We start from the raw sequence: 27,976 nt of genomic DNA on the forward strand, positions 1-27,976 counted from the left end.
ATTTAAAGTGATTCTTTTTTCCTCAATGCCCCTTGAGGGACAAGACAGGGAAAAGTTGGCTTTCACTGTGCCCACATTTGACCGTGCCATGCCAATTAAGAAATATCACCGGAAGGTCTTGTCACAAGGAATGTTAAACACTCCTACCTTGTGTCAATATTTAGTACAACAGCCATTAGAAATAATTTGTAAATGGTTTCCTCAATCTATAATATATCATTATATGGATGATATCTTGCTGGTTGATTCAGATGCAGATACCTTAGAAAAATATTTGATGCAGTAAAGGGAATTTTGCCTTGTTGGGCATTACAAATTGCTTCTGAAAAATTACAAAAAGGAGAGTCTATTAATTATCTAGGATATAAGATACATCTGCAGAAAATCCAGCCACAGAAGGTACAGATGAGAATAGACCAGTTACAAACCTTAATGATTTCCAAAAATTATTGGCTAAGGCCCATAATTGGATTAACTACTTATGAGATAAGTAATTTATTTCAAACTTTACAAGGTGATTCAGTTTCAAATAGTCTAAGAAAATTATCAGCTGAAGCTGAAAGAGAACTGGCTCTGGGAGAGAGGAGATTATAGGGTGCACATGTGGAACACTTGGATCCATAACATGATTCTGTTTTAGTTATTTTGTCTTCTACTCGCTTTCCCAGGGGAATTCTTAAACAAGGAGAAGATAATGTCAGAGAATAGATATTTTTAGCACATAAACAGAGTGAAAAAAAACTATATAAAAAGGGGTTCTGACTGTGAAAAGGAGAATAAAACGCCGTCAATTCGCAGGAACAGACCCAGCGGACATTGTGAGGTCTTATACTAATGTTAAAATCGCCCCATTATGGGTAATTAGTGAGGGTTGGCAAAGAGCTTGCAGTGATATTTTGGGGGAAATTAGCAACAGATACCCTCAAAGCAAGTGCCTTCGGTTTATAAAAGGATTAATTGGATTCTTCCTTGTACAGTGAGAAGAGTACCAATTTCTAAAACCCCTACCTTTTATACAGATGCTAATAACCAGGAACGGCAGGTTGTAAGTCAGAAAATATAAGTAAAATAATTCAAAGTCCACATGTTCACTTCAGAAACCAGAACTATATGCTCTTCTCATAGTTCTGTTAGATTTTCAAGAACCTCTTAATATAGTTACTGACTCTCAATATGCACAAAGAGTTGTTTTACATATAGAAGTTGCTGAACTTATTTTAAATGATTAAGAATTAACTTTATTATTTAGATTTCAAAATTTCATAAAAGACATTATATAAATAGTAGAGATTTAAGCCAGGCATGATGGCTCATGCCTGTACTCCAAGTACTCAGGGAGACAAAGGCAGGCAAATCACTGTGAGTTCAAGACCAGCCTGGTCTAAAAATTGAGCCCAGGACAGTCAAGGGCACACAGAGAAACCCTGCCTCAACCCCCACCCAAAGTAGAGATTTAAAGAAAAAAATTTTTGCCGGTGGTGGTGGAGCACGCCTTTAATCCCAGCACTCAGGAGGCAGAGGCAGGTGGATTGCTGTGAGTTTGAGGCCAGCCTGGTCTACAAAGAGAGTCCAGGACAGCCAAGGCTACACAGAGAAATCCTGTCTCAAAAAAAAAAAAATTTTTTTTTCTATAGCCTGGCAAGAAGCCAAGAAAATTATTAAAAAAAAAAAAAAAGTGTCCTACTTGTTCTTTGTATAATCAAGCTCCATTACCTGGTGGATGTAACCCTAAAGGTTGCTAAAGAAATAAAATTGGAAGATAGATATGTTTCATCACACAGAATTTGGAAAATTAAAGTATGTACACCATACAACTGATACCCAGTCAAGATTTAGTTTTTTCCTATTCAGGGTTTCAATGGGCTTCTGCCTTGAGTTCTGAAAAGGTCAATTCTGTTATTACACATTTAATAGAAGTGATAGCTATTTTAGAGATATCTTCACTGAGTAAAACTGATCATGCTCTGGCACATGTATCCAGTAAAAAGCAACAATTCTTTAAACATAAAACATATCATTGGTAAATCTTACAGTCCTACAGGTCAAGCAGTTGTGGAAAGATCTAACTGTTCTTTAAAGAATATGCTCATAAAACAGAAGGGGGATGTGGGATCTCCTAGAGATAGACTAAATAATGCTTTATTCACCTTAAATTCTTTTAAATCTCAATGAGGCAGGTAGGATGGCTGCTAAAAACCACTGGATTTTAGAAAGGACTGCTGAATCAGATCAGCATATATACGTGATAACCTCAGGATGGAAGTCAGAAAATGTGTTGCATTGGGGGAGAGGTTAGGCTTATGTTTCAACAGGAAGTGAAAAGCTGTGGATTCCTTAAAAGTTGTTTCCCATGTCAATGTATTTGCCAACTCCTAGTGACAAGAGGCATTCAGAGCCCCTTCACTCACATGCTGCTCTACTGAAGACAGTCCTCCTGAAGTCATGGCGCCACTAGAAACAGCTATGCATGTTCAGCAGCCTTGTGCAGAGGGCGAGTTTTCAGGAGAAGGGACTTGGGCTGTTGCCTCCTCCCCCACAGAGAGAGTGCAGGGCATTCAGGCAGTACAGTGTTTGCTTCAGGAGGTCAGGACTGCCTGGAACCAGACACCAAGAATAAAAGCCAGTGCAGGAGAGGGTCACTCACAGGAGAAATGGTGGGCAGGACTGCAGGTCACCATCTGGGCTCCTGAGAAGGCAGGCCATCAGTATCCCAGCTCAGGACCTGGTTTGAGGGGACCTTATTACTCTGGAGCCAGAGGCCCCTGTTTGTCATGTGACAAGCCCTTCAGTTGTCCAACTATCAGCTGAGCTTTGGACCTAGGTCCATTCATACTGTCCAGCAGAGAGCGCTCTGTGACAGACTGTTCACCAACATCTGTATGTGTCTTGTAACTCCCTCCCCCAGCCCAGTGCTGTCTGTCCTAGCACTTACTCAGTAGCTTCAAGCACCTGTTGAAGCAGGCTCAGGCCAGCTTTGCTGAGGTGTAGCCCGAAGGGCCTCATTTGGGTCTGCAGCGTATAACTTCCTGCTTTCCATGCAGGGGACAGGATCTGTGTGTGACTCATGCCTGTGTAAACTGGAAGTGTAGAGAACAGACAAGCCCCGCCCCCAGTGTTGTCGTTCTGCATGGGTGATGATAGGAAAGTGCTCCCCAGTGTTCTCCACGGTGCAGATGTTTTTGAGATGTATTTCCCAGGCTTCCTCAGAGATTGAGACCACTGTACACTCTCTGCTTGGTGCTGTCCAAGCCAAGAAGGCATCCCAGTACTGGGCTCCCTCCTTCCCTGTTCTGTATTCCTGCTCCTCAGAGTCCTATTCCCAGGTACAGTACATAACTGTACAGAAGCTCTGGGGTCAGGCTGTTTCCAGGGAGACCTGGGCTAAGTGCTCCAGGCTGGTGCAATTCATGGTCGATATTAAGTAGATGCCTATTACACAGAACTAGTAAATCTTAACCCCAAACCACTGCTACACTTAACCTACAGAAGAGTTGCATGTGGTATGGTCAGGACCAGATTCTAGGAATAAAGATTGTAGTCCGTTGCTATTATTAAAAAAAAAAAAAATCATTGTTTATTAAAACTATTTCATTGCCCAAGGCACTTCAGTACCTTTCACAAAATACAGCTTTTTCTTTTGTTTGTCTGTCTGTTTTTTTGTTTTTTAAGTAGGTGAAGTGTGTGCTTTAGCAGCACCATGGCAACATAATCTGAAGAGAAGACAACCGCACTGAACACAAAATACCCACTGATGTTACATGGCTGCAGACAGCAACCCTGAGAGACTGTGAACACAATTTACATTTCTTCTTGTAATTTTCCCCATGATTATACAGCATAAAAGGAACAAGCATAGTGTTGTTTTTGGCACTCAGCAGTGCTAGTGGCTAAAGCTGGGAAGGCCCTGGGTGGTGGCAACTGCATACCACAGCCAGGGTAATCCTGGGCCGAGAAACATACAGACTGTTGCCATGTCTTTGCAGAAGGGTGACTTGAGACACAACAGCAGATGACAAACCAAACAACCCCCATGACAGTGCTGAGAGAGGGAAAGGATGCCTTGTTCTCCATGCATTTCTTTCAAGACACAGGTAAGTGTGTGATAGCCAGAATTCTGATTTACCCAGCAGTAGGAGCCACGCCTTGTCCTCAACAGTGGATTTCTCACAGGGTGTGACAATCCTGGGACTCTGACCAGACACACAGCACAGATGGCTGTGGGACTGAACCATCTCAGTGCCCACACTGCCTGCCTGCCTTACATACCTGCTTCCACCTTAGTTTCCTTTAGGGTTCCCTAGGTCTTATGTCCTGTCATGAATTAAGAGAATCACAGTTGAAACTTTAACTGAGAAAAGACAAGAAACCAAACTATCCACGGAATCATTTATTTTGTGAAAATAATTTTTTTTTCCTTCTGGTGCATCTGATTGAACCCAGGGCCCCGGGCATCCAGGCAAGCACACTGCCACTGAGCCACATCCACTCCTTTTCCTGTAAGTTCTTCAGTTAGGGAAAGGAGGAAAAACAGACCTGTGGTTCTATCTGTGACCTTATTAGGTCTTCTAAAATAACAAAGCATGCCTAGCAGATGTTTTCATAGTCTTCCAAGTCCCACTGGTTCAAGAGACTCATTAACTTCTGTGGAGGGCCCAAGTCCGTCTCTGTAGTGAGATGTACAAGCTGTCTGTAGTTAGCTTGGTGTCCCTGGAGGAAGGTGGCTCTCCAGGATAGATGCCCCCATCCAAGAGCACATCAGACACACGGTCGACAGAACAGAAAAGCCCTGGGTCATTGACAGCATTTCTGACAACATGCTGGTTTTCCATCCAGTTTCTCAGCCTCTGGAGCGGGTGTTACACAACGCTTTTCTTTTTAGGTTTCTGGGCTTTTTCGTGAGTATCTCCTGCGACCTGTTTCTGGTTTAAGGTTTGCCCACGTTTCATTCTGTTTAAAAACAAGCAAACCAAATATTCCAAGTCTTATAAAGATATCTATCAGTTGCAAAGCAAGCAAGTCAGATTTGGACAAACGAACAAACAAACCAACAAACACATGGAGGATTCTGAAGTTACCTTTGTTGTCTTTGGACTAAGCCAAACTGCTGAATTCACTGGCATGCAGGGTCATTGCTCTAGATAGCACCGCGGTTAAAGTAGTCTAGCTGTATGGGAGACCGAGTGTGCAGGGAGCATTACTTCAAGGGGTTGGGGCCTTAAGACCTGGCCAGGACCTGACTCAATATATTTACACTGGGAAAAGGGAGGTCTCCTACCTTTTCACCTTCTGCATCTGGTCGATAGTGTCTGGGAGAGAAGCACCAGAGCTCTCTGGGAAGAAGAGGGTGACGATAGCTGTCAGGATGGTCAGACTTCCCATGAGGATGTAGGGCAGGGAGCGGTTATAGGCACCTGTGGTCAAGCAGAGGGCCCAGGTTACAGTGAGGCTGGGCTCATCCTGGCCCTTTATTCTGTCAGCACTCCATATAGGACTCACCTTCCTGTTGGCTCTAGGGCTCCCCAAAGCCTGAGTTTCCAGAGTGAAGTCTGGCATCTAGAAAGTTCCAGAACCCAGGCCTGGCACAGATGTGCCCAGAGGTCCAGCAGTGCCCACAAGTGTCAGGGTAGAGGTATAGGGGAACAGAGACAGCAAGGTGCAGGATTCCCAAGAGCACAAGGTGCTTGTCCAGGACAGGAACAACTTTCCACCTCTACAGATGTGTCACAGTTTGATGTGCATTCGGGTTAGACATGGTCCCACTGCCCACTCGGGCCATGGAGCACACATGCATGCTATTCTCTGGACACTGGCAGGTCCTCTCCAGAGCTATGTGCGGAGGAGGAGAAGCTGCCAGGAGGGAGCACTTTTCTGAGCCAGAGAAACTGGGGTCCTGCTATGTACAATGTCAAATGACATAAAACACCCTGCCAAGTGTGCCATGCAGGCCTGTATGCCACCTACTGGGCAGGCTGAGGTAAGAGGAGCAAAAGTTCAAGGGCCACTGGCACTACAGAGCGAGTGTAAGCCCAGCACATACAACTTAGTGAGCTACTGTCTTGAAAAGCAAAGTGGAGACCAGGGAGATAGTTCAGCTGGTTAAATTACTTGTTACTAAGCCTGGTGAGTTGAGTTGGGTCCCCAGGATCCACATGGTAGAAGAAAAGAACTGACCCCCTAAACTGTCCTCAGATCTCTGCATATACACTGAATGAATGAAGTGTTCTAAGTTACGGCAACTTAGTCAGCCCATCAGACGTCTTGAATGGAGATGGCTCTCTTCATGTTCCTAACTCCAAGAAGAAATTCCTCCAGTAAAGACACTGGCTCCCTAAAGCATTTCTTAGGATAAAGAAGTTGCACTTCATGACGGAGTGTCAGGGGAGACTGAAACGGAACCCCCACACTTTCTCATGCCCTCTAGCTGGCCTATGAGTTACTCTCCACTTGCAAGTGAGTGTCTCCTCCACACTACACTTGGAAAAGAACCTTCTCCAGCCAGGGATCCAGGAAGTGACGCATCCTGCTAACTACAGACGCTTGTTCTCCAGCTCACACTAAAGCCACTTAGAGCTTCTGTCCCATCGCTCCAGTGCACCATGGTACTTACCAAGGTAAACAAAGTAGGGAGACAGGATGCTGCCGAGGCGGGATGCTGTGGAGCTGACCCCCACACCCATGTTTCTCACCACAGTGGGGTACAGCTCAGCTGTGTACACATAGACCATGGAGTAGGCAGAGGTGATTCCAAACTTTCCCACCATCACCAGGGCAGTAGACAGATAATTCAACTCTGGAGAGACAAGGAAAGAGCAAAGGCAAGAGGGATCAGTGTAAGGGCTGCCCCTGAGGAGCTCTCTTCCCTTTTCTCCCTGATGTGAGGTAGAGAGAGTTGGTCTGAAGCATCATGGCTAAGATGTCTCTCTAAGGAGATTACTAAAAGGAGAGCAGAGGCCGAGATGGTAAGCGCCCGTCTGCCCAGTCCACCTGCCTTCCAGAAGCCATCCTGTGTTAGGGATGAGCTGCGTCTCCAGGACCTCATATGGAGGCACTGTGGGACTCACTAAGGACTTGGATATGAACGGGGGAGTCCAGGCCTAACTCAGCTCATGCTTCCGGTCTACTCAAGAAGCTCATAGATCTGGGCTTCCAGGGAGCTCAGTGGGCAACAGAGCTTTCAGCCAAGCCTGGGAACTTGAGTTTGATCCCTAGAATCCACACACTAGAGGGAGAGAACCTACTCTTCCCACTTCCTGCAAGTTGACCTCTGACCTCTACATGGTGCTGGAAAACATGTCTCCCTGATTCACATGAATAAGTGTAATAAAACCATTGGCGGGGGGAGGGGGAAATCTATAAACCACCTGAACTTAGGGATGATCTTCCAATAGACTTCACTGCCTGGTGAGTATAACTAAGTGTCCCACAGGTCACTCTGAGCTCTGTGAGAACCACTACAGCCACCCCTGAGTTCCTTCTGTTATTCCCGTGAGGAAGGGCCTCAGTACCACAGGCCTCAAAGTAACTATCACAGGTTCCAAAAGCCACAGGGGCAGGAATGATTCTGCCAAGTGATGGGCAAATAAGGCTTGTCATCTGTTCTACAGGTTGTGAGAAAGGATTCCTCCTGCCTACTAGTGGGGTACCAAGGCAGGTTTACCAGAAAAACCCTGTTCAATGCCTCTTAGACCTTTTTTTTCTTTCTTTCTTTTTTGTTGATTACTAGTTCATTTGTCACCCTGAAGCACACTGGCTCAATACTTGCCAGAATTCAGCATTATTATTATTATTGTTGTTGTTGTTGTTGTTGTTGTTATGGTCTCACGTAACCTAGGATGGTCTCAGATTCCCCAGATAGCCAAGGATAACCTTGAATTTCTGATTCTCTTGCATCCTCCTCCCAGGGGCTGGCATTACAGGCGTGACCCACTATGCCTAGCTCTGTCCTCTCTATCAAATCCTCTGAAATGTTCTCCCTGACTTTCTCGTGCTGCTCTGCTCCCTCATTTAATTCTACGGAATGCCTCTTGTTCAGGGTGCTCCCGTGACTGCTCTTTAACGAGCTCCTGCTTCCTTTGTTTCTGTTCACAGAGACTCAGAGAAACATCTGCAGAGAAATAGCGTCTAACTTGTTTGTCGTCTTCTCTACTAGAAAGAGATTCCATGCAGACCCCTCCAGCTGTTCTATGAATAACTAAATAAGACAGAGATAGAAGGACTGCATTGCTGTTTATTCTAGAGAGGGAAAGAGATAGGAATATGTTAACTTGGGCTTAGGGCTTAACTAACCAACAGCCTAGTATTTTCTTCCCACTGAACAAAGCCCAGGCCATGAAGAACGCTCTGGGTTTGTGACCCCATCTTTTGATTTTGAAGTGAGTATGTATACTTGTGACACAGATGTAAAGGTCTTGACTGCATTCACTTCATTAATAGCTGGATTCAAGGAAAACTAAGCACAGAAGACTTAGGTCTGCAAATAAATATGGTCCATACCTGAAGGTACCAGGTGCACGAAGAGAAGGACACTGCCACCCAGGAAGAGGGAAGCCACCATGGAATAACGCCGAGTCACGTGCTGCAGCAACAGCCAGGCCAACACATAGGCTGGGACTTCAACAGCAGCCAAAAAGAAGCTGTTCACATAGATGTTCCCGTGCAAGTTAGGAGTGTCAAGAGAAAGTCCGAAATAGCCCACTGATATGGTCAGCCTGCAAAGGGTACAGAAGAGAGCACCCGTCTCTGCAGACCCACACACCTTCACAAACACTCATCTCGAGAATTCTGAACAGCTCTTGATGAAGGAAATGAGAGGGCCGTAGTAGACCTCACCCTGTGCCTTACTTCATAGCACAAAAGTTATCTCTCCCTGGGTAAATAATTTGCTGATTTATATCTTCAGAACATCCCACAAAGAAAGTTCTCAGCAAGATGTTTTATATAATTCAAATTGAGTTATTCACTAGAGAAAAAACTCTAACCTGCAGTTCAACATTAAAATAATCACACCCTGAACCATTTACGACCAAACAAACAAACAAACAAGCAAAACAAAGCAAAAAACCCCATTCTTCAATCTCTTTTGCAAACATTACGATTAAAACAGTAGCAACATTATAGTTATGAACTAGCAATGAAAAAGTTATGGTTGGGGGCACCACTACATGCAGAATTATATTAAAGAGCCACAGCTTTAGGAAGTTTGAGAACGCTGTTCTATAAACATCCCAGAAAGGCCGCATCCCACTTTCATGTGCCCAGAAAGCTACCAGGACCCTCTGGAACCTAAAGGATAAGTGTCTTTACAGAGACCCTTCCTCAAACCCCCAAATATCCCAACTAGAGAGTGGGGATCACCAACAGAGAACATATTTAAGAAGAAGCAGCCAGATGAGGGAAAGGGTGTGCAGGGTTTGTGCAAATGACAGCAATATGGCCCCACTGACGGGATTGCCCTCTGTCTCCATGAGCACAGTTGCTGTCAGCATCTTCCTGGCTATTTACCACAGATAAGCTACTGAGGGAGGGGACAAGGGACAAGAAAACTAAGCAAAGCCCTTGTGAAATTCCTAGATCCCAAACAGCCTTCATGATCATTTGCTCCTTTTCTGAGTTTCCATTACATTAAAAATGGTTATGTCCTTGGGGCAGCCATGTTTGCATCACGTGATGACAGAGGCTTGCAGCTTTGGTCTGAGGCACATCTGCAGACAAGAGTCCTGAGAGTGGGGAAGGCCCAGGCAGGTCTCACTTACGCACCACAGGATTATGGACATGATGGTGAGGATCCTGATGTTTCGGGTTCGGATCAGATCGTAAATGTGGTGCGACTGAGGCCTCTTGGAATTTAGATCTTGTAACTGCAGAAAGAATGTAGTTAATGGTGTAGGAAGGGGAAAGTTGGAGACCTGCCTCATACAGACACACACCTGAACCCTCATTTTCACTATCTACCTCTCAAGGCTTAGGGAGCGTTCTAAGGTTCTTCCTTGAAAAGACAGAAGTACAATGACTCAAGGGAGGTGTCCAAGCCTTCCCCATGCCCCTGCAGGCTTAATCAATGACAAACTAGGATGAAAGACAATGAGGGATAAAGAGAGGTGTACAGCAACTGCAGAAGCCCAAGCAGACAAGCACCTCACTGCATCACCCTGTCCATCCTCACTGGCCACCTCCCAGGGAGGCCTTTAGGAATTCCTATTCTAGGCTGACTCTGCTCTTTCAGCCAGAGAAAAATAAAGCTGTGTGTTTTACTAAGCTTTTATGTAACTGAAACCAGGAAAACTGACTTGTCCTTCATCCAGATTAACTTCCTCTGAGATTCGGCAGAGCCAAGGCCATCACTAAACCACATGGCTAAACACACCGATGTTGCTTACTTAGCTAAGCCAGCTTGGGAGCTTGTTTTTACCAGCTCAGTAGTTCGGCAAAAGGTCAACTTGGAACTCAAAGAACTGTCTAAAACAGCCTCACAATCCAACAAGGCTTAGGAGTTTACTCAGACTGACCCCTTACTTAAATGCCACCAAAACTACTTCACTTAAAATGCCTGCAGCCCTGTGCTTCAGAGCCCTTCTAGATCACGCAGAATGTCCGCAGCTGCTGGGCCACCGCTTACAGACTCATCAGCATCTTGGCTGCCTGTAACTAAGCCCCAAATCTTCATGAGCTCAGAGCATCTCATACATGCTTGCTGCTTACGCAGTAATAAATCACTCATGGTGCATCACAACAGGTGAGAGGTGGCCATCAAAAAGGACCTGAATCTAGGATAATGGGCTAAAAAACAAAAGGAGTGACAGAACACTGCTGAGTGCAAATCTACCAGCATCTAATAATCTTCAGAGGCCAATCCCTGAGGCGTAAAAAAAAATTCCCAAAATGCTAAAGGTGATTGAAGCCTCTTTTTCACAAAAGATGTTTATTACTAAAAGTAATGGTTAAGCCAGATACGGTGGCATATCTCCTTAATTTCTGCTCTTGGGAGACAGAAGCAGTTAGATCATTGTGAGTTTGAGGCCAACTTGGTCTACATAGAGAATTCCAGATCCGTCAGTGCTGCATAGTAAAACATGTGTGTAATGAATGAATGAATAAATGAAATACCAAAGAAAAAGGAATTGTTTTTAAAACATATGATTACTAAGATAGGAAGTAATGGAAGCATGGCAGAAGAAAAAAATCCAATGGAGAGAAGTAGGTAGTTGGAACCCATTGCTCTTATCTTCTGAGGTTTGTGTGTACACATGTTCATGAGTTTATATGTGTATGCACCACATATGTGTGTGTGAAGGCTAAAGGTTGACCTGGGGTGTCATCATCAATCCCATTTCTACCTTATCTTTGAGACAGGGTCTCTCACTGACTGCTGAACTGGCTGACCAGTAAGCCCCTGGGGTCCTCCTGTCTCTGCTTCCCCAGTATTGGGATGTGACTTCCCCAGCACACTCAGCCACGTCTGGCTTTTTAGTTGGCTGTTGGGATTTGAACTCAGGCCCTTACGCTTGTGTGGCAAGCACTTTACAGACTGAATCATTTCTCTGTTCCTTCAACTTGTGCATTTTAACAGCTTTTACCTTCAGGATGGCCATGGTTTGGGCAGGGCAAGGACTAAGCTCCTGTGAGCTGTGCTGTATACTGCTGACCTCAAATGGCCAGTGTGAGCCTCCCACCAGCTTCCACATGGTATTTACCTCACTTGGATTAAAGATAGTGGAAGGTGCAGCGATCCTGTTGATTTTGGCAGCTTTGCGGATGATCACCTCTGCCTCTTTAATTCGCCCCTGAGATACTAGCCATCGGGGGGACTCGGGGATGAACCTGGAAGCAGAAGTGCAATCTAGTGAGGCTTCCTGCTCACTTGCTCTCCCAGAGGCTGGACATGGCTTAACTAGAGATGGAAATGATGTTTCAGATGCAGAGGCAGGTGTGTGGAGTGTCAGGTGTTCGTAAGGCAGAAATAGAGATGGCCCAGTAACTACCTGAGATATGAGCTCTGCTGGACACTGACTGCAGTGAGGAAGGGGATCTCCACTCTGGCTGCCACCTCCGTGTCTGCAGTGATGGTGCCCCCTTCTGGGCTTTAAGGAGAAAGTACAAGATGGGCTCCTGATGCCTGACATCTGCTGAGTTAGGCTCACCAGATCCTGCTGCTGTCTTCTGGTTTGTCTCTGAGATCCACAGAGACTTCCGCAGTGATCACTTAACATCCTTTTCTTCCTCACTCTACCTCGGATTTAGCTCACAGACTTATCAGTCTCTCTACACAAAACAGGTTATCAAGGCTGGAGAGTTGGTGTATGAAGTCTTGGTGCATATTTTCCTTAACCTAGTGACCAGGCAGCCCTCTCTCCCCTGTGATAATCAAGAACCATGATGCACTGTTTCTTCTCTCACTGTTCTCCAGGATGTGCTCCAATGTGCACGGGATAAGGCTCTCACCTTGGTCTGTTCTAAGGAGTGATTTGTACCAGGATCCATTCTTGGCTCAGAATGGCTTCTGCTCTGCCTGCCCCAGCCCCCCTGTGTTGGTAGCACAGCTGGGACGTGCTTTCCTCTACATAATCACTCAAGGAAGCTCAATTTGAAGCTCTCCCTCTCTTTAACTCCCAACACCCACTGGCCTGGGGCCTCAGCATCAAGCTGTTACAGCCCAGACTTTGCTGGGATCTGAGAACTTCCCAGAGGGTCAGCTGGACCCTATCTGTTTGCAGCAAATTATTAGTTCAACCTAGGCTGGAGCAGAATAGATGCCCGCCTATGTCTTCAGATTCTGTGTTGTTTGGGCTTTTTTTTTTTTTTTTTTTTTTTTTTTTTTTTTTTAAGTATGGAGAGACTTTCTGAACTGATTGATAAATAATATTCATTCCCATTTTTCTGGGATCTAGAGTTGGGATTTGGGGGCTGCTACTGGACATGAGACAAAGCCATCCCACCGGGTAGGCAGCCACACTCACCACCAGAGAACCCCACACAGCACGCCTGGCATAGTGATTGCCATCAGCAGCTTCCTCCAGTCTCTGATGAAGTATGCAAAGAGAGGTAGCACCATAAAGCCAAATGCATAAAATATGCAAACTCCTAAGGTGGCGAATATAATTCGAACTGATTTGGAAAGAATTTCTGTTCCTGTTCAAAACAAGGGAGAAATCAAGTTAATCATTAATTAGGGTTGTTTCCTTATGAACCTTCTATGGTATCATTTTCAACATAGAGACAAGGAGGGAGCCAGAATTAGCTCTGTGTTCTTAGGCTCTGGGAAGGGTTGCATCTGAACTAAGTCTGCTCTGATTTGTTCCTGGGATGTTTCTCTGAGGTCCCTAGGTCACAGTGCTCTCAGGAAAATATCGTCATCCCTCTCAGACACATGCTAAAGAGTGTTAGGCCCCTTTAAGTCCTTACACGAGGAAGAATCCACCAAAGGCAAAGTCACTACTAAAGCTGCACATGCTAACTATTATCCTTTGAGGAAAAATGTTTTAGTAAGTGTGAAAAGAAAATAGTCATCCTTTCCACAATACAACTGAAGAGACCCTGTGACCTCATTAACTAGAGCAAGGCTCCTCCACCAGGGAGACTGGAAGCTTTCCAGTGGGAACAAGGTAGCCTGTCTGAGTCAGAGCCTTGAAGGGTCAGAGAAGACTAACCAGAACTTCAACTGGACTGTTCAACCCACTCTCCTTGGCAGACACTGATATCCACCAATGCTCTGCAGCATCTCCTTTTCCCGGGGAGCCTACCCGTCACAGCCATGTCCTCTTGCTGTGCCTCCTTTGCTCAGTTTCCTAAGCCCTTGTTGTGCAAGCCTTAAAAAGGGGTGCTCCATGGTGAATTCTAGTTAATAACTAAAGCACTAATAAGGCCAAGAGGCCCAAGTCAGAGGCCAGCCGAGAACTGGACATCAGAAGTCAGGAACTGGTCTGGCTGTATTTCCCAGCTGGTAACCTAGATTAACACTAGTTACTAAGGAAGTCCAGCCACGTTCCTCACGAGGGACATCACAACTTGTCTCCAGTAAAGTGAAACACGGGATCAAGTACTCAACTCCAACCTGATGTCCATACCCAGGATAAATGCTGCCACGTAGTTGGATATATGGCCCATGCCAACGAGGACAAAGAGCACAGTAAACATCTCGAAGTTCACAGAGAAGACCTGCAGGAAGCTGAAGCCAGTCTGCATAGCCATGGTCAAAAACAGCACGTTCTTCCGACCAAATCTAGAGAGGAAAGGAGGGTCACAGGGAAGTAGCGGGGAGAGGCCCTGTCAACAGGCTCCACTCAGAGGGACTTTCTCAGGTCACAAGGACTGTCATCGGGGTAGTTCTACTCTCTTAGTCTCCATGCTGACATTGAATTCCACACTTTTCAGCACGAATACTTACCTTGACCATCCAGGCTGCCCCAAAGGCAGTGCCACAATGATGCTAATGACTGAAGGAGATAGAAAGAGATTTGTTATGTTTAAATCCACACATTCATAATATTTTTTAAAGACACAAATACACATGTAAAAAAAACCCACAAATGTGTAACTGTATAACAATTTGACTCTTATAAGATATAGAATAAATTCCCTCACAAGCTAAAAAGTTATTTATTTCCATTTTGAAAAGAGGTTTGGGAAACAAACACATGATGGAACATATCATATCATTTATACAATAAAATAGACAATCACATATATTTTGATAAATATAAGACAGTCACATGTAGGTAACATTTGGGAGCAAACTATATTTTCAAAAAAATGGATCAAACCTGCATTGTGTTAATAAATGTGCCTGGTAATTGTGCGTGCTGTTTTATTACTGTACTTAGCTGACACAACCCTATGGACAACCTGAGTCTTTCTTCTGTAGGACCAGGGCTGGGAATCTAATTCTAGGCCCATGTTCTATGATTGAGGCACACCCCAGTCTACTATTCTAACTTTTTTGTTTAATGTTTTCTTTCATTTTTTACTTATTGGGTTGTACCCATGTGGAGATCAGAGGACAACTTGTGGGAATTGATTCTTTCTATCAACCATATGAACACTGGGGACAAGACTCAGGCCACTGTCCTTGGCAGCAAGCACATTTACCTGTTGAGAAGGCAAAAGGTCACCAGTCTAGCTATCTTTTTTTCTTTGAGGTAAAAGTTTTTAATTATAATTTTATTTTATGTGCATAGGTTTTGTCTGCACATATGTCTGGGCACTATATGCATGCTTGGTGCTCTCAGAGGCCAGAAGGCATTAGATTGCCTAGAACTGAAGTGCCAGGTGGTTGTGAGCGTCTATGTAGGTGCAGGAAATTGATGCCAGGTTCTGAAAGAGCCGCCAGTGTTCTAAATGTCTGAGCGGTCTCTCTAGCACCCAATCTAACTCTTGAGGATCAAAAAACAAAACAAACAAACAAACAAAAGCCAAACCAACCAACCAAAAAAAAAAAATCCAACAACAACAATAACAAAAACAATAACTTCATGGGTTACCCAAGGATCTGGAGGAATTTTTATCTTTCAGGAGTGCAGATGTACAAAAAAAAAAAAAAAAAGTATATCTCTTCATTTATTGAGGAAGTTTCAACATATCAGCACAAGTTATACTCAGAACTGATGTTGAGAAAATGTACTTTCATAGAACCAAATTTTCATGAAATTCACAAATTTAAAAAGCCTGTATACAATCTATATCCCTAGAATTAGAAATTATGCAAACATAAAATGTATAGCACAATGAGTTATAGAACACATACTTGTAATTCAAAATAACTGGAGGAGATGGGTATAGCTCAGTGGCAGAGTGCACGCTTAGCACACACAAGGACCTGGGTTCAATTTCCAGCGCAAATGAAAACAGAAACAACTGCAAAAAGAAAATCTAAGTTGGGCACAGTGGTGCACGCCTGTAATCCCAGCAGGCAGGCAGGCAGATCTCTGTGAGTTCAAGACCAGCCTGGTCTACAAGTCCAGGACAGCCAAGGCTACATAAAAAAACCAAAACAAACAAAAAGTGTAGAAGGGACCGCCACTGTGCCGCGTGGGCCTCAGCTCTTCTCTGAACTCCTGCCATGCTGGACGCTGCCTGCCTGCCTATGATGTTAATAACTACTTTGAGAAATCTCTTACCCCAAAAGAGCAGTCTACCTCAATCCCTCCCCCGTCTTCCAACTACTAATGAAAACCTTTCAGGACTGGGCATCCTGGGATGGTCTCCCTGACAGTGGGGGCATGGATGAGGTCCAAAGCAGGAAGTAACTGCTGACAAAAGGGAAGCAGTCAGTCTAGAATGAAAGACCGTCTCTAATCCTATGACGTCACTTTCCATTCACTAATTTCACTTTAGTGCTATGAAGTCCAGGAATTGAGGTAATGGAAACTGTCACCATGAGCCATCTGTGTGTCCAAGACATAGCACGGAGAGGAGCTAGATTCTTGCCATATACACTGTGGCTGGGGAGCATGTGTCTGCGTATGTGATGCACTCAGGGCTTGAGGGACAGGCACCAGCTGCCCAACAGAAGACTTTGGAGGAAGAAACTGCACAAGATATTTTTATATTAAGTACAACATATTGGCGAACCAATGGGGGTCTTGAATCTAAGTCTAAAGCCTGACAAGTCATGGGTGAAAGGTGGTTTCTTTCTTTTTTTTTTTTTTTATTTTAATTTTTTAAATTTTACTTATTTATTTATTTATTTTGAAAGGTGGTTTCTTAATCAAAGAGTAGGGAACCAAAGCCAAAAGCATTTCAAAGGCACGGCTCTCTTAAGAGAAGCTACTGCCTTCCAACAAAGCTGACACAGGGTAGTGAATGAAGGCTGCTATGGTCTCTCTTGGACCACAACCTCAAGGCACAGCTACAGGGTTTAAGGCACAGCTACAGAGAGCTAAGCCTGGGACTACAGCTAAAGTGGAAAACGCCGTGGCATAGAGTGCTTAGATCTTTTATGGCTTCACTTTGGTTGTTGTCACGGACCTGCTTGCAGTGTGTTCACTGGTGATCATGGTTTTCTTTGTCCTCTCTAAGAAAACTCAGGGAGAAAATGGGGGGAAAGCTGAGGAATTGAATGCTAAGTTACAGGCAGAAGGAAGAGGGCTCTTCCTGATAAAGGATGGGAGGCTGATGGCAGCTGGAGCTCAGAGCTCTCTAGCTACAAGATGTCTGTCAGCTATTTCTGGAAAGGACCTGCTTATACATTTTAGCAACAGCCAGATTCCAAGAAATGATGAACAGGGCTTGGCTGTTGCAGCCTGAATTGGCACAACTGGCCCAAAACTTAGAATTTTCTTGGTTTTTTGCTTGATTGTTTTTTTAAAGTTCTTGCTTTTTCTTATAGTGGGAAATAGAGAGGATATTTTTGTGACTGATGTTGCTAAAATGTAGGAGATTTTTGAAGATTTTGACTAGATTCAGAATGTCACAGTTGAAATATGTTGCTTTCTAAAAGAAGAGTTATAATCATGGAAATGAGATGAAATATTTGAACAGGGGTGGTAGTAACACATGCCCTTAATGCTAACACAAAGGAGACAGAGACAGGTGGATCTCTGTAAATTCTAGGCCAGCCTGGTCTACACAAAGTCAGGGTGGGGCCCCTTCCTGGTAAGATATGTTACTTATAAAGAGTCTAGGATTCAAAATGACAACGTTTTCCTTAAAGTTACTATGTAAGTTTTTTTCTTAATATTGGATAATAATGGCCTTACTGATCTGGAGGATGGATACACACCAATCTTAGGTTTATGTAAAAAGAGGATGATGTCACACTGGCCTGAAAGGCCAGCCAGCCTCCTTAGAAAGGGGGGCTCCCAGGGGAAAATTGGTGCCAATAGGTATTTTGGCCTAAAAGGGATATTCTGTTAATCAATATAAGAACCCAAAGTTAGGCTGGGAGATGAACATACAAGCTGCATGCCTCCCACAGCTATTAAATACTGACTGAGATGAGGTGCCATACTGCTCTGGGCAGCCAGCTTATCCTTTTGAAAGCCAGGCACTTCCTCGGGGACAGGTGCTGGCCACACCTGGTGCAAAAAGACACAGAGTATTATACAGGCACCTAAGTTAGGTCCCAAACTACAAAGGCTGAGAAGGCAAAACTGCTCTTTCCATATGGGAGAAGGGGCGGGGCAAAGGTAGCCACAACAAATATAGAAACACAGGTACAAGATGTCGAGCGTATGCTTAAACACTAAAGGTAAAAAGGAATTTAAAGTCGATTTTAAAAGGTAATGCCTTTTCTGTTGTTCTAGGCAACTAGCTTATCCCTTTAGATGCAAGGTGCTTTCATGGGGGGCAGGTGGCAGTTTGGCCTGATGCAACAGGTGCCTTAGAGTCCAGAGGAGGATATTTGGATCTATATAGTCTTGTTATGATTTCAATACGATAATGATTGTATGTTCATTGGTAATGGTAATATTATATATCCTCTTTGAGAGAAGTTAAAGTGGAACAGACCTAGGTAAAAGACAGACTGCTAAATTAAGTCAGTCTATACTTATGTGACTTCAAACTGCAGAACAAGCAGTTTACTTATATTGCTAATCTGCTACCTGGGAACAGCTCTAAGGCTGGCTGAAACATGAATGTTTCTTAGAGCCAATAATTCTTGTTGGCTACAGAATCTCCATGATATTGTTACATGCCATGCTTCATATGGCATGAATGAAGATATACAGATTTCTTTCTTCTGCTCATACAAAGAGCAGAAATCATCCTTAATTCATCTGTGCATCCTACACATCTCATGCATTTATTATTTTAGAACTATATTTTACTTGTGAGAAATTATATGTTTTCAGGACAAAAGAACTGGACAGTGGTGACACTAGATTGGACCTGACAAGATTCCTCCTCCAGGATGCTGAGACACTGACACATTTATTCCAGTATCCTGAATGTTCCAGCCTCAGGTGCTTCAGTTGCTGTTCCTACAAAACCTGCTCCCAGGACAGCTCCAAAGAAAGTTGCTGATCTCAACTGGTCCAGCATCTCAGACTGTTCCAAACAGGACTTCTATTAAGCCCGGATTTTCTCAACATTTACAGACTGGACCACAAATGTTATTGCTAACTTGCTTAACCATTTCCCCCAGCCTTATTTGGGCCCCCAAAAAGGTATGCTATGCCTCAAAATCAGCAGGAAGCAACCTTAAGAGAATGACATCCCATTTCCCTTAAAGGGGTTGAGTAGATTTTTAGTTGTTTTCTTGGGCGATGGACGTTTATTATCATTAGGAGATGGTTATGTTATTAATGGTCTTATTCAGAGACAAAACCAAAGTATAAAAACTTAGACTCAGGGTTTTCTCTCTTTTTTCTTTTCTTTATCTTTCTTTCTCAGTTAGATGAGGAGAAAGGGGTTGAAAAGAAAGAAGAGGAAATATGGAAATATAGGAATAATAAGACAAAAGGTAGATTATTGTATCTACTCTTTAACTTAGAGATATTGTTATATTTAAATAAAGTTATTTTTAATTCGTTGGTATAGACTTTTATATATTGATGCAAAATAAGTTTATTATTGATAAATAAGTTTATTATTGGTATAAAACTCAAATTTAACGTTATCTTTCACACACACACACACATACACACACACACACACACACACATACACACACACACACATACACACACACACACACACACACACACACACACACACACACACATACACACACACACACACACACACACACACACACACACACACACACACACACACACATACACACACACACACACACACATACACACACACACACATACACACACACACACACACACACACACACACACACACACATACACACACACACACATACACACACACACACATACACACACACACATACACACACACACATACACACACACACAGACACACACACACACACACATACACACACACACACACACACACACACACACATACACACACACACACACACACACACACACACAGACATTTCTACTCTAGTATGAGGTGCTGTACCCACCCAACTCATTTATAACTCAAGGTTTACTTCCAATACTTTTAAAACTTCTATTACAGGCTCTTCAGGATAATTAAATAATACAAGTTAATGGTTAGTTAATCAACCTCAGTATTGTCAGTTACCAGTCTAGATTATCACAACAACGTGCTTCCTAAGTTAAATAGATCGTAAATAGGTAACAGCAAGCAATATTTTACCTACTCAGATATCATATGGATAGATAATGAGTATATGCATAATTAAATATGTGGCCTTCAAAAACCTCAAAACCTTACAGAACATGGCATTTAAGGATGTTTCATTATTTTAAGGCTTTTTGGCAATGAGACATGTCATCTCCTGGCAGAACCCCCAGCCTACCTCAAAGATGGGACATCAAAGATCCTCCATATGGAGATGGCTTCAAATGTGGCAAACAAGCCACCTGGGAAAATAATACACCCTCATTTCTACCACAGACAAAATTCTGCCTAAATTGGGCAAGCTTGGATGCAAGCCAACATGACTGCTAAGCTCTGCCAAGACAGGGAAAGCAAGTCCTTAATAGTTCCTGCTTCACAAATATATCTGTCAAATATATTGGGCCAGAAGGCTGAAGACGATGCTCCAACGTTATAGAGTTTTGGGTGGCTGTCTAGGCAGTGAACTGTCTCTGTCTCTGTCATTTTAAAATTGTTAGACACTGCTAGCCTGCACATCCTGTTTGCTTAGGTAACTAATATTATTCCTTCTCAACTCTCTGATGGGGTTGAAGACCAAATAGTTATAGTTTTACAATTAAACTTAGGTTTTTTTTAGGAATTAAGAAGCTGTTTTAAGGTCTGTATAGATGATCTAGGCTGTTAGTTATAAGACATGATAGAAAATATTTGGATACAGAACTCTGAACTCACCAGGATAGCATAGATAGTAGGATACTTTCTCCTAAATTGCCAAATATCTTTAGACTAGACATTATCTATGTAAGTCTTACCTATTGGTTTTTATCATTGTTTCATAATTGTTCTCTATATATGTACATATATATTTTGCTACATATATATTGTTGGGGATGGTCTGGTGCTATATATTCTGATGCTAACAACTGCCTCTCAAGATCTGGCTGTTGCCCAGAGGAGCACACATTCTCATGCACACCTGTCCTTGCTGTCTGAACCTTGCTCTACCTTATTTAAAGTGGATTGGTTAATTAAAAAAAATGCTGAAACTTGGGATTTGGTAGAAGAGAAAGGGGCAGAGTATGAGGTTCACAGGTCTGGGATCAGGGGACCACAAGGGAGAGAGGGAGAGGAGACAGGAACAGGAGGAGGAAGAAAGGTAGAAGAAGTTGCGATGGCTTAGCATAGAGAGAAGCACATGGCGGGATCGGCGTGGATGGAGGAAAGCAGCCCGTATGAAGGACACTACCAAGTATTTTGGGATTATGGATGGGAGTAGCCTAGATAGGAATGGTTAAGCAGATGGCCTGGATGGGGACTGGGAAGTGATCAGGATAGTTTAGAGGACTAATTCTGTCCAGTCCCAGGGAAAATGAGGCCATTCTAAAATACAACAGGTGTCTGTGTTTTTATTGATTATAATAGTGGGTTAAATAATACCACTGTAATAATTACAGCCTGATTTTATGATAACCATTATTTTATATTTATTTATATTTACTACAACAGAACATCATCAATTGAATTCAAGTAAGGTACAAACTCCTTTATCAGTACTGGACACCTTACCTGTCTGAGAGCTGTCCCGAAATGAAGGAGCCCATCAGCACACCCACGTAAAACAAGGAGGTGGTGAGTGGGGCTTTCCAGTCATCCTTACACACCAGGTCCCACTGTAGGAGGAGCAAAAGGATACATTACTCACTCCTTTTTCTAACATTTAAGGCTTTTGGGAAAATGAATCTGCATCCCTTGCATCCCCGAGTGCTCTGGGCTCACTAATCTGGGCAATGGCTCACCTGGGCAGCAATGCAGAGAGCTCAGGTGGCCTCTCCCTCTCCATCTTGTTAGTCATAGAGTGGCCTCCCATGCCTTGATTCAGCTTGAGGAGAGGGGAGGGGCAGGCAGCAGCACCCTACCCAGACACTGACCTCTAGTTAGTGAGGCCTGGTGTGCTTACTTCTAAGAATCCAGACAGAGTCTAGGGCTGCGGAAGAGGCAAGGTACCCTTGCTCAGTGCACTTCAGGCCACTGGAACTGAGGGAGTCTAAGAGCCAAAGCATCCAGCAGAAGACTGAGGCCAAAGGGCCTAGGGTGTTCTGTGTAAACCTGCTCTTTCAGCTTGGCTTGGGCTCCCACCAAGGCCAATGGCCCCTTAGTCCCTGTGATATTCTGAGCCACACGCCAACAGGACTCATCCCCATATGCCTTGGAACTATGGGCAGGGAGTCTGGAATCTGGGTTTTAACTGCTAATCAAATGCTAACTGGTTTTCCAACCTCACATAAGGCCCCACTCATCATTCTGAACAGGGCCTTAATTTCCTTGTCTAGAAAACAGAGGTTGGGGTGGAAAACAGGCTTCTCTGCTTGTGTGGTTCCATGTATAGTTACCATAACCAGGAAATGAGGTGTGCAGGGAGGAGTGGGGCACATGGGGAAACAGTGACACAGACATTTAGCTGCCATAGCCCAATGTGGAGCTGGAAGACTAGAAGACAGTCCAGACAGGGATTTCAGTGGTTCCCAGAAAGTATTGCTCATCAGAGACTGTGTACAGTAGAGTCTCTACAGACCTCATGAGAATCTAGACCTGCTTCTCCTGCCAGCAAACTATTGCCTGCCTTCCACAGAGCACACTGCCTTCCCAGTGATCAACAGAGACGGGCGTGTGCTGCTCTCACAAAGACTCTCTTCCAGGCTAAAGCTTCTACGTGGTGAGTGGATGAGCATCCTTGGCCAGGAGTCTCAAGCTCCATGGCTGGAGAGCTGAAAGAGGGGACCCGAGCTTGGAGAATCTAGAACAGCTCTCACCAGGGGGTCCACACTTCTTTCTGGTCCAAAATGTGCATCTCTAATAGGAAGTGGCTAATTCCTATTAGAATTAGGGTATATTAATACAGCTGTCAAGGCCTTTCAAACCGTCCACAACGATAGACTCTTTTATCTCATTCATGTCTCAATCAAACTGTTAAGTTTTTTTCCAGAGGCTCCCACGCCCTTCTTTTGGCTGGCACAGGTAACACATGACTGTGGTAGACTTCAAATACATGCATGCAAAACACTCATACACATAAAAATAAATCTTAAAAAAAAAAAAAACAACTTGCTGAGATTTTTTTAAAAGGAAGAATTATATCATTTATTATCTAATGCATATGTGTGTGATGATTGTGTATTCATGTGTGTGCAGACATGGAAGTCTACATACATGGAGACTAGAGGAGTATGCTGGGTATCCTGTTTTATTCCTTCGAGACCAGGTCTGTCACTGAACACTGCTGCTCTGCCTGGCATTTATTTTTCTGTTTTGGTTTTGCTCAAGACAGGGTTTCTTTATGTAGTCCTGGCAATCCTGAACTCACAGAGATCTACCTGCCTCTGCCTCCCAAATGCTGGGATTAAAGGCATGGGTACCACCACCCGGTGCGCGCTCTCTCTCTCTCTCTCTCTCTTTGTTTTTAAAAAAAGATTATTTAAATTTTTGTGTATGAGTACATGTCTATATGAGTGTATGGCACATGTGCTGACTAGGAGAGGGTGTTGGATCACCTGGAACTGGAGTTACAGGTGGCTGTACAACGCCTGATGTGGTTCTAGAAACTGAACTCAGGTCCTCTGTATGAGCACCAAGAATTCTCATCCTCTTTTCTGCTTTCCTCCTCCTCCTTTTGAATATGGGGGTTTGTATCCAAAGTCAGGCCTTTCCTTACGACTGAACAGCTAGCACTCTAACCACCAGGTTAGCGCTCTATCTCCCACAAGTACATCTCTTGACCTCATATAAAACAAGCACTATTTTTCTACTATGGGGAGACAGAAGTGGGTACAGTCTCTCGGGAAGGAAAAAAATGTTAGGATCTGTGCCCCAAGAGTAAAAATCTTCACAGAGATGTACCCAGTTTGACTACATCAAACAAAGACGCATATTAGCAGGCATCACGTTCTAATGAAGGCCCTGTAAACACATTTTGGTCTGCCTTTCACTACAATTAATAATGGTGAAACCTAGCTGTGAGAGTCTGTAGTCCCATCACTCAGGAACTAGAGGCAGGAAGATCACTTGTGGTCAGCTAAGGCAACGCAATAAGACTCAACCCCATAAAAGAAAGTTGAAGAAAATAATAGTGGATCTTTGCCTCAGGGTTCTCAGGAAACAGAGAAGTAGTACTTGCTATAAAAGCCTCTCTCATCCCCACAGCGCTCTGAGCAGAGGGATGACCTGGGAACTATATGATGGATGGATGGGGGAGTGGATCAAGGGGTAAAAGGGCCACCATCCTTCAGCACCATCATTTCCTTTAGGTTTAGGCAATGGGCCTAGCTGCACCAGGTCCAGATGAACCCCACACTTCAGTCTTTACAATAAATTCTTTTCTTTGTTCTATGACTCCTGACTTTGGGTCACTATCAGAACTCTGACCCAGGGTGACGGTTCTGAGTGAGAGAGGGGCTCAATCTGATTGCTTCCTGACAGCTGTGTCTACTATGGTTACGCATGCACAAGGGGCCAGGGGCCCACAAGTGGCAGCTCTGGTTTGTCATGACGCTGAAAAGGCAAAAATAAAAGTCTGTGATTCTCTAGAAAAAGAGACAGAGATGGAGAGAAACAGAGACAGAGATAGAGATGGTGGGGTGGGGTGGGAGGGCTAGTACAGGCAGGCAGGCAGGCAGGCAGTGAGGTCCTGGGGACCTGGGTCCTGGTGCCTCTGGCCCCTATATTTCAGACTCATGCCAACCCTACCACCTAGGATGCTAGGATTTCTCATCCAGGTGGTTGTAGATAACAGTGGGAAGGAATTCCCGTGTTCTAAGATGATCTAGGCAAGAGACAAGGCTGATGGAAAAGCCAGTCCAGAACAACAGAGAGTGGCTGGAGTCCTGTCAATGCCTAGGCAAGAGGGTTACGGAAAGCAGAGGTAGGTATGGATAGACAATGCAGAGCCATGCAAGACTTCAGCTGAAGGAGTCCTAAATCACAGGCACCACAAAGCTATGAAGAAAAGTTCTCCCTGCAAGCTTGGCTGAGCTTCCGTGAAACCACAGAGCAAGTGGCTCAGGAGCATAAGAAATCACCCAGGTTCTCAGAGGAAGGAGCAGTCCTGGATTCAGAAGTATGACGGGGCGGGTCTGAGGGTTTCCAGGTGTGCCAGGGATGACCAAGGAGCACGAAGAGGGGCCAGCCTACAAGCAGGTAGCTCACCAGGCTTTCCTGAAACATGGACACAGAAAGCTCTTTGACCTCCTAGGAAGGTCTCTTTCTTTTGTGCAACCCCACTGTCTGGTTTTAGATACACACAGAGCCAAGCTGCAGTCAGCAGGGTGGAGAGTCACATTTCCCTTAAAACATTCCAGACAGTTTTGTGACGCCTCAAGTTTCTCTTTTGTCTATCAGTGAGTTATTAAGCCTTCTAGAAAGGTTCATAATTTATTCCCTCCCCATTTCAATTTAAAAAAAATATCTCCTTCATTCAGCATCCTGTCAGGTTCAGGGAGACACAGAAACCTAATCTCCTGCACTCAGCTACCTCTCTCATCACTTCTGTTAGGTAGTGATGCCTGGACCTGGCATGCCACTCGGTTAAGACACCCAGTGGATCTCACCTTTCACTATTACTACTCACAAAGTAGGGAGCCACAGGCTTGAGGGACATCAGCTTTCCAGCCATCCATAGAATACATGTAGAGGCATGAATCTTACGGCGCAGACTCTACCCTTGAAGGGTGACAGCCCCCTGAAGTAACGCACCCAGGGTCTATGGAGCCCCTGTAAGGAGGGAAACTCAGTCCCTGCCCCCAAGAGGCTTCCATGCCATACCAGGACTCCTGGTCTCTCTCTGTCATTCCTTTCTGTACATCCTCGTTATCATTTCTTGCTGTCCCGTGGAACCTATCGGGTAGGCTCACTGAGACTTTCTTCCCCATGAAGCCTAACCAGTGAGTCTCCTGACTCCGTGAGGCTGCGGCTGGATGCCATATGTCTTAGTTACGTTTCTATTGCTGTGAAGAGACACCGTGACCAAGGCAACTTATACAAGGAAGCATTTTATTGGGGGTTTAATTTCAGTTTTGGAGGGTAAGCCCATGGCCATCATGGAAGGGAGCGTGGCAACAGGCAGGCAGGTGGGCAGGCGGGCCGGTGTGAGCTTGCATATTCAGACCACAACCATGAGGCAGAGAGAGAGAGAGAGAGAGAGAGAGAGAGAGAGAGAGAGAGAGAGAGAGAGAGAGAGAGAGAGAGAGAGAGAGAGAGAGAGGAGACTGGGAATGACATGGGCTTTTGAAACCTCAAAGCTCACCTTCAATGACATATCCTCTTCCCACAAAGTCATAGGTCCTACCACAAAGCCACACTTCCTAACCCTTTCTAAACAGGTCCATTAATGTGGGACCAAACATTCAAATACATGAGCCTATGGGAGGGGCGTTCTCATTCAAACTACACCATCGCATAAGACTCTTCATTGTCTGCACACTCAATATTGCTGAGACTCCAGGAAGTTACTATTGGTGCCTAAGTCCCCCAAACACATCCACATGCACCATTAGACACATGCCACATCCCCAGCTGAGTGACTGCAAGGGGCCAGGCAAAGAATCAAGAATAATATGAAGGGGATGAGGAATTAGGTTTCTCTCGCCCTACAGAGGTTATGTGCCTTAACTAACCTCTCCAGTGATCTTGTCTCAGAACACTGTGGAAAAGACTCCAGGTCAAACCAGACACCCTGAACAGAGTTTCAGACACATGGATCCTTTAAGAAATAACCATCCATAAGGACAAATGGAAAACAGTTTCTCATGGGGCATGGCAAGATTTCATTTTGCAGTGAGGATAGGTGAGGGAAGGAAGAGGAACTAGAGCAAGGGAAGAGACTTTGGAACACATGCTTCCTTAACTTTAAAAGATTCTGCAAAGACTATTCCTTTCTGGACAGAAGCTAAAATAGTGGCACTTCTCTGAAGCCCCAACTCCGCCCCTCTGAGTCACATCACTAGCTAGAGAAAGTCCCACCACTCAAGGTCCCAGGGCAGTATCTTCTGGCCTCTATATTCGACGTGGCTCTACAGACGGATGGTCAGCCTGGCACTTGTACTCTGAGGGGTATACTGTGGCTAGAAGTCCTCTCATAAACTGTGCCTGGGCCACCTGACGGGAGGATGCCCATCACCAGGGAGCTTGTGCCTCGTTGGACAAGGGGGCTGCCACCTACCTCAGTCACGATGGTAGACAGGAAGACATCCTGGTTGTACTCCCAGCCATCCAGGCAGCTCTCCTGCTCCAGCTGCTCCAGGTCCACGTCCAGTCCGGGCTCCAGCCCCAGCGCTGAGAAGTTGGCGATGGTGGCCAGTCGGTAGCGCCGGCAGCTCTGAAGCACCTGTCGTCCATCCTTCGTTTCCAATGGGATACTGTGGTTGCGCCACGCGCTGGTCAAGTTCAAGGTGTCCGGTATCAGGCAACGGTGCTCCGGGCTCGCAGTCAGGAACACGGCTGACAAACCAGTAAAGCCATTGGGGATGATGCTGGCGCTGAGTAGGAAGAAGATGAGGCGCTGGAAGAGGCCCCATTCGCCCAGGAAGGCGGTCACCTCGTCGTAGTCTGACATAGAGCCAGCGGTCCACGGTGTCCGGTAGGGGAATCTGAAGACACCTGGGCTCGGGGGGCGGGGCACGGCGTGCCACTGCGCATGCGTACAGAGCATCAGTCGCCGAACTAAGAGAAGTGCGAGAAAGGCCTCCCAGAGACTTTTTCACATGGACAAACTTGTGAGTTCCTCCCGCCACCGCCTCAGACCCTGCCATTGACGATACATCGGGCGTGGGGCCATGATGGA

General features: G+C 44.7%; 1 protein-coding gene across 1 annotated transcript in view; it reads right to left on the reverse strand.

The window, feature by feature from the left end:
* LOC127207908 (solute carrier family 22 member 5-like) overlaps window positions 1-27,770 on the reverse strand; it is a 37,014-nt gene extending 9,244 nt beyond the window's left edge. The window contains exons 1-9 of the mRNA XM_051167271.1: window positions 27,356-27,770; window positions 21,712-21,815; window positions 14,061-14,215; window positions 12,954-13,125; window positions 11,691-11,817; window positions 9,757-9,857; window positions 8,494-8,708; window positions 6,608-6,790; window positions 5,276-5,411 (exon numbers count right to left, since the gene is read on the reverse strand). Coding sequence (XP_051023228.1) covers window positions 5,276-5,411; window positions 6,608-6,790; window positions 8,494-8,708; window positions 9,757-9,857; window positions 11,691-11,817; window positions 12,954-13,125; window positions 14,061-14,215; window positions 21,712-21,815; window positions 27,356-27,748 — 1,586 coding nt within the window. The 5' untranslated portion in view covers window positions 27,749-27,770. The remainder of the gene's footprint in view (window positions 1-5,275; window positions 5,412-6,607; window positions 6,791-8,493; window positions 8,709-9,756; window positions 9,858-11,690; window positions 11,818-12,953; window positions 13,126-14,060; window positions 14,216-21,711; window positions 21,816-27,355) is intronic.
* Between the last annotated feature and the right edge of the window lie 206 nt (window positions 27,771-27,976).

Source organism: Acomys russatus, chromosome 25 (assembly GCF_903995435.1).
Source record: "Acomys russatus chromosome 25, mAcoRus1.1, whole genome shotgun sequence".
Lineage (NCBI taxonomy): Eukaryota > Metazoa > Chordata > Mammalia > Rodentia > Muridae > Acomys > Acomys russatus.